Source organism: Salvia miltiorrhiza, chromosome 1 (assembly GCF_028751815.1).
Source record: "Salvia miltiorrhiza cultivar Shanhuang (shh) chromosome 1, IMPLAD_Smil_shh, whole genome shotgun sequence".
Taxonomy (NCBI): Eukaryota; Viridiplantae; Streptophyta; class Magnoliopsida; order Lamiales; family Lamiaceae; genus Salvia; species Salvia miltiorrhiza.
In genome coordinates, this window is record NC_080387.1 from 22149820 (window position 1) to 22159983 (window position 10164).

The following is a 10164-nucleotide window of genomic DNA, read 5'->3' on the forward strand; positions in this document are numbered from 1 at the left end:
CCGCAGCGGCTAACGAAGCCAACCACCGAAAACCACCGGATTCGCGAGGTTGGCGCACTCCGCGAATCCAATTTTTTTTTAGGGGGTGATTCGCCACGTGGCAAATCCCGTGCGAATCCCACGCGAATCGCGCCCGCACCCGCCCCCTGCGCGTATCGGATACTGCATTGTGTTGATTTTAGGCGAATCCGTGCATCACAGGTTTTTTGGCATCAAATATTATTAAAGAGAGCAAGCAATTGCATTAATAGGAACCTACCTCTGTTCACGCGAGAAATCAGAGGCCAAAGGCGGCGCTGGAAAGACGAGAAGGGAGTGCCGGAGGAGGCGCCGGAAACTATGGCGCAGGGCACAACTATCAGTGGGGGCGCGGCGTCTGCACTCGTGCTGCCTGCGAGGCTGCAGCTGGGGGCGCGGTGCCAGGGAGATAAAGGACAGCGGCGCGACGGTGTTGGGGTAGGGGCGAGTTGCAGCGAGAGGAGGGAGGGGAGGGGGGCGACTGGAACTTAGGATTTAGTTAGGGGGGTAGGCGTGAGTTGCAGGGAGAGGAGGGAGGGGAGGGGGGCGGCTGGAACTTAGGATTTAGTTAGGTAATTGGTACGAAGGGGGGGGGGGGAATTAGTTAGGTAATTTTAGGTTTTAGATTAAAAGAAAAAATTAGTTATTAATTAATTTATTAAGGATGTATATGTCATACATTAAACCATACACATTTATTATATAAAAATGTGTATCTCATTGAAATCATCTAATGTATACACGAATTAAGCAATACTATTTTTAAAAATAAAATATTAAATTATTCTCTTTCAAAATTAATTTTGCCAACACATTGAAATGTCGTAATTATATAGGTATAACGATATATAATATGTTGTGTTGTAATAGCGTATAGTAGATGTTTAGCAACATTCTATAATGTCATAATAAGATTAGTATTATGCCATATAGGATTCAATGTTGCAATAATAATTAATAAATATTTAATAATCAATAATAAAATAGTTGATGTCACAATAAAGATCTTATTATGACATGTAATATTTTATGTCACTATAACTATGTAGTAATAGCTACTTTTTTTTGTAGTGATAATTTATTTTCCTACTGATCAATTGAAGCTTTTCTAATAAGATGACATAGGTAATGAGCTAACTTAGAAAAAATAATTTTATGCATGATTAGCTCATGTTTTAAAATATATATTGTGATGTGAATACTTTTTTTACTATTATTTCTTCGTTTCCTTTAATTTGAATGATGTGTTTATGCTATAATTTTAGGGAAGAAAACAAAGTTTTCCATCAAATAGGTGGAGAATTAAAAATGATACTTTTGAAAATTATAAAATAAAATTAAGGATCTTTACTGAGTAATTGATGTAGATTATTTTAATTTTTTAAGAAAAAATAATTTACATTTACTTATGGTGAAACATAAGAGGGTGGATATCTAACTAATCGGTGAATTATGAATGGATCGTGAGTTATACCTAGTTGCGATTGATCGGAGAAGATAAAGGAAGTAATCGGAATGCTAGAACGAGAGAAAAGCTGTTGTTGTATTGAGTGTAGAAGATAGCGTCCGTTACAAAGGAGCATATATGCCGCTATTTATAGATTACATATAGAGGGCAAAATAGTAAAATCAGCACTGAAGCATGCGTCTTGCGTGGTCAGGGGTATAACAGTAAAATCGCCTTCACGCGGGAGACCTCCCCGCGTTTCTGGTGATCCCTCTGGTGAATACCATTCCTCTGGCGAGAGCGGCTTCTCTGGCGAAGGTGGTTCCTCTGATAAAGGTGATTCCTCTGGCGAGTGTGATTCCTCTGGTGAAGACCATTTCGCTGCATCCCGCGATTCCCCTGGTAAAGTCATTCCTCTGATGTATTCATTCCGCTGGTGAGGCTTATTTCTCTGATTTATATCATTTCTCTGCTCTGCACATATTACTCCTCATCAACTTATATTCAAACTATATTTAATATTTATTTTTTTATTCATTTGATACATCATTTAATTTTTTTTATAAATTAACATGATTAAATAAAGAAATTTAAAGGCCGTGCTACAGAGGGCTTGAACCCAAGACCTTCGGTATTAAATATTAACCCCTAATCACTTAGCAGATACACACACTACATCGTTTAATTTTGATGCAAAGCTATATTCGTCGTGCATCGCACGGGCGAGTGTACTAGTTATCTTAGATAAATAGGTTGGATTTTTCTTTTATCTCCTATTAATTAATTTAATAATTTAATTATTTACTAATTAATTAAAATTGATCAGAATATTTCCAATATATACTAATCTAGGTCATATATATCTTTCATCAACATGGATGGGGTTTTGTCTTTCTTCGTTTTACATATTCATCACATGGAAGGAATTATGAATAGAATAATGTATTATAAATAAAGCGTAGAGAAATTAAACCGACCAACGTCAATGCACACCCATTTATAAAATGTGATCACATAATTAACACATGCATAAAATGGCAGCCCATTTATAAAATGTGATCACATAATTAACACATGCATAAAATGGCAGCCACTCAAATCGCTTAAATCCTCTATAAATACGGCGCTATCCATTCCTACTTCCTCACTCCTATCATCCACACAACAAGCATCTTGTTAGATATCACCACTTACCAAATGGCCAAGCTGACAGCTCTCACTCTCCTCTTCTTCGCCGCGGTGACCGTGGCCAGCGCCTCCGCCTTCAAGGCCGAGCAGTGCGAGTCGGAGGTGGCGATGAAGAGCTGCATTAAGTGGGCGATGAGCGAGCCCTACGGCGGCGCGTTCCTGAGGAGCCGCGTGGCCGCGGAGGAGAAATACCTGGAGGAGTGCTGCGAGGAGCTGAGGCAGCTGAGCTCGGATAATTGCCGGTGCAGCGCAGTGTGGGAGAAGATGATGAAACTGCCGTTTCCTATGAATCGGAATTTGTGCACTGTGACGTCCAAGTGCGGAATGGGCCCCTGCATCTGCCCCCGTTGAACACTCTCTATATATCCATCTATAATAAATGCATGAGTCATTAGCCCATCGGCTATACGATCTTGCTTCCTAATAAATTACCGCTTCGACCATGTCTAAGAATAAGTGATTTCGATATCATCTCTTCTTCTCTATTGTTTATATTTCTGCTTCTTCTTTCATGGAACCCCTCAAAGTTAATTAATTCAACTCCATCATCTCACCTAATATTATTTAAACAATATATATATATATAGGAGGAAGTTGAATAGAAAAATAAATATTTGCAAAGAAAGGTAAAATAATCTCAGTCATTGATCATGATCTATCGAACGGTCAATAATTAAGTTTAAAGTTCGCATCCAGATTTTTGATGAACGTATCGGTAATTGTGTTGGACGTATCTAGGTTTTGAACCCTAAAAACCTCAAACGTTCAATAAAATTATTGGTATGTTCAATCGCATTACTGACATGTTCAATGTTTCTCCCTTTCTTGTATAAGCTCATTTTATTGTAGAACCCAACCCTATATATATATATATATATATATATATATATATATAGGAATTGGTTCAATTGAGATTTATATATATTTTGAGATTTTGAGATAAATGAACATATAAGTACATTTTGATGAACTTGTCAATTAATTTTTATGAACGCGCGTTGGTCTGGGGTTCAATCCCTACAAGTGGCGTGTTTTTTAAATAAATTAAATAGATTCATATGTTCATCAGTTATATTGGTTATGTTCAAAGAATTTATTGATATGTTCATTTATCTCAAAATCTCAAAAAATTTAAAATCTCAATATAAGCTAACCCTATATATATATATATATATATATATATATATATATATATAGAGAGAGAGAGAGAGAGAGAGAGAGAGAGAAGTTCAATGACACTAAATATTCAAAGAAGAGAGTACATTGAACATGTCAGTAATTCCCGTTGAACGTTACGTTCGTACAAATAATTTTATTGAACGTTGAACGAATTTATATCAGGGTTCGAACCCCATAAACCTCAAACGTTCAATAAAATTATTTGTACAAACGTTTAACGTTCAACGGGAATTACTGACATGTTCATATTCTCTCTTCCTTGAATATTTGATGTTCTCCATTAAACCAACCCTATATATATATGTGTGTGTGTGTGTGTGTGTGTGTGTCATTAATATCCCTAAATAACCATTTTTCTTACAAGAAACTAATAATAACTGCAAGAATAAAAATATATTCATGCTAATCAATTTCATAAAAAAGAGACAGTTTTGCCTTTGAATAAAATTTTCATCTGTTCTTACATTTAAATTAACAACTTAAAAACCAAAAATAGCAATTTTTATTTATTTTTGAAATTTATAGTAAAAAATAGTTTGAAAACATAAAAATTAAATAACATAAGTATAAAATTGCTTTTTTTTTTTTACTATTGGATTTCTTTGTGCATTCTTCTTTTTTCTTCGATTATTTTCTTATTCTCTAATTTTCTTTTTTTCTTCATCTTCTTCTATCCTTCTTTTTCTGTTCTTCCTTCATTTTTTTTTTCTGTTCAATTATCTTCTTCTTTTTCTTGTTCTTCTTCTCTAAGATAGTAAAAAATTTGCTTCTTCTTGTTGTCTTATTTGAACAAAAATAGACAACAATAATATCAATTAAATCAAAATAAGAAAAAGAATACCAAGACCAAAATTCGGTGCGTGCAACGCAAATCAAGGGTGATTTTCGTAGCCGACTCTAAGGGCTATGAGGCAGCGCTAGGTAGCGAGTCGTGAATGGGGTGTGGTGTCGTTAGACGTAGGTTCCAAATCGTACAACCTAGATTGAATCCAACGTACTATTTAGACACGAGCCTTTGGATCATGTTAAGATAGATGTGACCTAATCTAGGGTACCAATATATGTGTAAGATTCTCATGAGAGATTAGCCTTAACTTTTCTCTTTCTTTTGTTCGATGATGTACATGCAATATAAAAGTATTATGTACACAAGTTATAGTATAAAGAGAGATGTTCAAAATACCAGAATAGACAACTTTGTCATTTCTTATGATAGAAACACCACTATACATAATATCCATCTATTCAAAATTTTGGAACATGATAAGGAACTCTCAAAAACTAAAGTATGTCTTTAGAACATAAAGACAAGTCTTCAATTGCAACAACTGCGACTATTGTCGCGTTGCCTATGAAGACAATCATCTCATCACTTTTCAGCTTCATTGTCAACTTGAAAAGCCATGCAAGGTGCAACAATTATGATCAGTTTCCCTCGTTATCCACTACTCACGACTGAGTAGAAAACAAGCTGACATGTCACAGTTACTATAGCAAGTGAAGTACCTTAAGCATTAATTTGCCTTGAGTATTAGACAATTTTTCTTCCAATGCTCAATCTTATCACACCACTACTCCTACTATTTCTCTTATCTTTCTTGCCCTTTATACCCTTCTTCTTCTTCCCGTCTTTCGACGAAGAAGATGGCCCTCCTTTGGCAATAACAAGAGCTTGCACATCTCTTTCTTATAACTTCCTTAGTCGTATCTAGAGCATTCAACAACTCGTAAAGAGTATAGTTTTCTTGCTCATAACAGCGTTGAAGCGGAAGTTCTTAATTAAAAGACTTGGGAAGAGAGTTCAGGATAATATCGACTTTTGCCTCACCGTCGATACTCCCACTGAGCATGACATGCTCGTGCACTGAGCTATGATGGATCATAAAAATAATAAGATTAATTTCATCAAATTTAAACGAGCAGCTCGGTCCGACTCTCCGGACGCTTTCTTGAGATTCAACATGATGCTAAGAGCATCGTCCATGCCCTGATGTTAGAGTTGCAAGATTTGTGACATTATTCTCATAATGTAACGTATAGCCATATTATTCGTCTTCTGTCACCTTTTATGCAATTCCTCTTTCCCATCAGTTGTCTCATCGTTCAGATAGATAGAACGTGGAGTAGCAAGAAACACAAAAAAATTGTGCTACTTTGTGATGAAGATAAACTCCAAATTGCGTTTCCATTTATATATGGACCGGTTAAAGACTTTGTGCAAGAAAAAAAAACAATAGGAGACATAGACATATCTGAAAAAACGAACATAAAAGCACATATTATATAATTCGTAACAATAATATTGAAACCTTTTGATAAAACAATATTGATGAAACCTCCAACTGCCCAAGGAATCTCATGTGTAAGCCACGCAGTGTGGACGTTTAGACATGACCCCCTTAACCAGACTATTCACTTAATCGTTTAATTTCAATCCATGTCAACTTAACCTTTTGACAAATGAAATTAATGGTTGGACCTTTAACTAGACCATATCATACTTTCGAAGGGACTCCACGGGGAGTTGTACTTAATATGATATCTAAGCAATAACCACAATTTAACCTTGAACATTAAATTCTCGAAATTGACATACTCACTAGGACCATGCCGCTTTCAATTTAATTTCTTGATTACCTTATTTATTCTCATCCTCTAAAGTACTTGTGAAAGATTACACGAGTAAGCCACGCAGTGTGGACGTTTACCACATAACTCCCACTACTTAAATGGATTAAATATTTTATTTAGAAATCTCTACTTGACAAACTTATGAAAAACAAATGTGAAGTAAGCCATGCAGTGTGGACATTTACTCACACTGCCGATTACTTTGTCTAGAAACCGCTTGTGGAGGTCTAAATAATTTTAAGAATAAAAATTATTAAGTAATAACCACAATCTAACTTTGAAAATTAAATTCTCAAAATTAACATACTCACTAGGACCATGCCGCATTCAATTTAATTAATTTCTTAGTTATCTTATTTAATTCCATCATCTAAAGTACTTGTGAAATATTATACGAGCCACGCAGTGTGGACGTTTACCGTATAACTCCCACTACTTAAATGGACTAATATTTGTTTAGAAGTCTCAACTTGACAAACTCGTGAGAAACAAATGTGAAGTAAGCTACGCACTGTGGACGTTTACTCACACTGTCAAAACACTTTGTCTTGAGACCGTTTGTGGATATCTAAATAATTTTTAACACCTATAAAATTATAAAACTGCTTAGTCTTTTTCTTTTAAAAGGTTTGATCATGCAAAATATCACATAATCCTAATTAAACATGCTTTTCTAGAACTCAACATGTAAAACATGCTCGCAAAATTCTAAAACATGCTTAATAAATACGATAAAACCTACTGGTGGACGTCGTTTTCCACCAAATAATTCCTGCAAAATTATCAAAAACTAATTAGTATAATGGCAAGTAGGGTCGATCCCACAGAGAGCAGGTAAATCATTTAATTCCCTAAAATCTATAATTTTGGTGATGCCACCACGCCTTAATTTTGAGAAAATTAATTATAACTAAGAAAATAAACAAAGCACGAAGATATTCTAGAAAACAATTAATGAAAGGTAACTCGGTTCGAATAAATCCATATCAATTTAAAGCTCTGATCATCGACGCAAAGATTGATTAATCCCTATCAACCAACCAGTTATAGGATACTGTGAAACGCAACGGACGTACCCCAATTCCTACTTACTGTATCGATAAACAGCTGGAGAAGCCAGACCTGCTTATTTCCCTTATTAAAATATAACCTAGCTGGAGACGTCAGACCTAGATTTAATATTCTAATAGCATTAAGATGAAGGAACCCAGTTTAGACCAATTATCCTAGATACGCCAGTAATAATTAATCCACCAATTTATTCCTACTACGAACACGGTAGCTTTATCACTAATCAGCCCTATTCCAACAATTACATATTGGAGGTGCTAATTGACTGTAATCCAATTAAATCTAATTTGATCAGGCTTAAATAAAATCAGAATTGTCTTTAAACACAAGGAATAAATCGAAATCAATAGGAACCAATTTTATGCTCAATTAGGTCTCACGGATTATTAAATCAATATTTCATTATTCTCGCCGAATTAAAGAATTAGCTACTCATACTTAAAACTAAAACAATCAAATAAATAAAATCAAACATAAAAAAAATAGAAATAAATTGCAAATAATTAAAAGTCACCACTTGAATTGAATTAAAAATTGTCTGCCTTTGAATAAAAAGTTGCCGCCAATCTTCAACCCCAAAAGCTAAAACAAAAATTAACACCAAATCAAACTAGCAATAAAAACGTGAACCGCAAAAAATTAAGGAATCAAAAGTTGTTGCCAAAAGTCAACTAATCCTATCTTATATTAAAAGTGGCAGCTAGGTCATTAGAATTAAACTAAGGGAATTAACTCCCACAATTCACAAATAGCCGCAATTTCAAATTGGGCTGTCAAAATTCGAACAAAAAGGCCCAATTACATAATTAATCAAAAGTTTAAAGTTTAATTAAAATCCAAGCAAATATTCCAAGACCAAATCTTCTTCCGGATGGAAAGAGTCATCCAAACTTCATCAATATCCATGCAATGCTCGATTAATTCCATGCAAAATTCGATCAACGTCCACTTCTTCCATCCACAAGTTCCATCTCCAATTTTGCTTAATTCCTACATCCAAAATACCACAAATTATGTAAAACCATATAAAATCATAGCAAACACACACTAAACTAAGTAACTAAATACACACATCACCTACCATGTTCGTCTAAGCGCAGTTAATAAATAATTATCAACAAAAAGGATATGCTATAACTACGATATCCAAAGCACTTAAACATCCACTACATGCTCTTGCATAATTAATACATCCACGACATGCGAAGAATAAACAAAATAAATAAAAAATAATTCTTCATGGCTCATTCGTGGAATTCCTTTCTAATCTATTAAATTAAAAAAATAGAAAATAAATAAATAAAACTAGGTTAAAAAGTCTAAAAACTCGAAATTGGGCCCCAAATCTCGCCAAAAAGAGCCCAAACCACCCAAACACAGCCTTTTGAGCTCGAAGGGCGCGCACAGGCCCAAAAACTCGGCCCAGACAGGCTGCCAGCGCCCAGGCCCGCATCCAACAGCCCAAATCCGGCTCAGATGCCCAGACCCAGATCCGTTGACCCGCGCTGACTCGGTCAAAATTAGGCTTTGCGGCTAGGGTTTCTGCAGCTCTTCCACCGCCTAGGGTTTGCGCCGCCCTTAGCGGCGCCGCCGCAGCCTGAGCTCGCCGTCCACCTCCCGCCCTGTACACCCTTTCCGCCAGGCCACCTACTCCGGCGAGCCGCTGCTCGACACCAGCATCGCAGCGCCGCCACACAAAAAACACGGCCGCACCAAACTGTGCGCCGGTCCCGGAATTTGCAGTGCAATGCTACTCTGTTCTTCTGACATCTCTTAGCGCGGCGCTGCCTCTGTCGCCATACCCACCGTCCGCACGCCGCTGAAACTTCCGCCGAGTGAAAATGACACAACACGATGCACGTCTGCACACAACATAGACCTCTGGCAGTTGAGCCGGTAAGGAACGCCGGAAGGCCCCCAACCACCGACGCCAAGAGAGACCGCAGTCATAGCCCGACAGCGCATTGCCTTAACATGCTTGGAAACAAATCCGAGGCTTGCTCTGTCACACTGGACGCAGTTGTCCTTCACCCGGACGCGGCAGTGCTTCGCCGGACGGTGGTCCTGGTGCCGGGCGACCAACAAAAAAACTGAACGGGCATTGTTCTTTGTGTTGCCTTGTTCTTCGTCTCGTTTTTCATAATAACCGAAAAACAAATACAATTTGAAATTCTAATCTAACCACAGATTTTCTCGTGGTGAAAAACGATTACAACGTCAAAAACGACGTACCTTACGAATCAACAAGCCACGAAGAACAACAGTGGATAAAAAAAATTAAAACACGCACATATTAATCGAACACGAATTATCAGACAGGGCCAAGAAAACAAATTTGTGCTCTGATACCAATTGTAGGAATATTAAACTTAACTAATACTCGATATGCCCGAGGATCGTCTCTTGAATTATCTAAATTCACCATACATCGATTAAACCTAGCATGCTCCTATTAATTTAAATTTAATTTCTACACAGAGGAGTTCAAAAATACCTGAAGAATTCCTAAGAATTCATCAATTAATTGCTCAACAGGATAGAATACTTTAACAAACTTTTTTACCCCTAAAAAAATCTCCAATCGTATTTTTCCAAGAAATACGCCTTCTTCATCTTCAAAAGAGCTTTCT

General features: G+C 36.6%; 1 protein-coding gene and 1 long non-coding RNA gene across 2 annotated transcripts; one reads left to right on the top strand and one right to left on the bottom strand.

The window, feature by feature from the left end:
* Window positions 1-2662: 2662 nt before the first annotated feature.
* Window positions 2663-3004, top strand: LOC130998837 (conglutin delta 3-like). Its single transcript, XM_057924275.1, has one exon. It carries the CDS (start codon window positions 2663-2665, stop codon window positions 3002-3004), a length of 342 nt encoding a protein of 113 aa, XP_057780258.1.
* Window positions 3005-8137: 5133 nt separating this feature from the next.
* LOC131007016 (uncharacterized) lies at window positions 8138-9838 on the bottom strand. The gene is made up of 2 exons (XR_009095863.1): window positions 8616-9838; window positions 8138-8524 (listed from the first exon to the last, which is right to left on the bottom strand). It is a non-coding gene; the product is annotated as an uncharacterized LOC131007016 (long non-coding RNA).
* Window positions 9839-10164: the final 326 nt, after the last annotated feature.

Excerpts from the sequence above, each read along its gene's own strand:
- LOC130998837 (XM_057924275.1), top strand. The coding sequence starts at position 2,663 with ATGGCCAAGCTGACAGCTCTCACTCTCCTCTTCTTCGCCGCGGTGACC.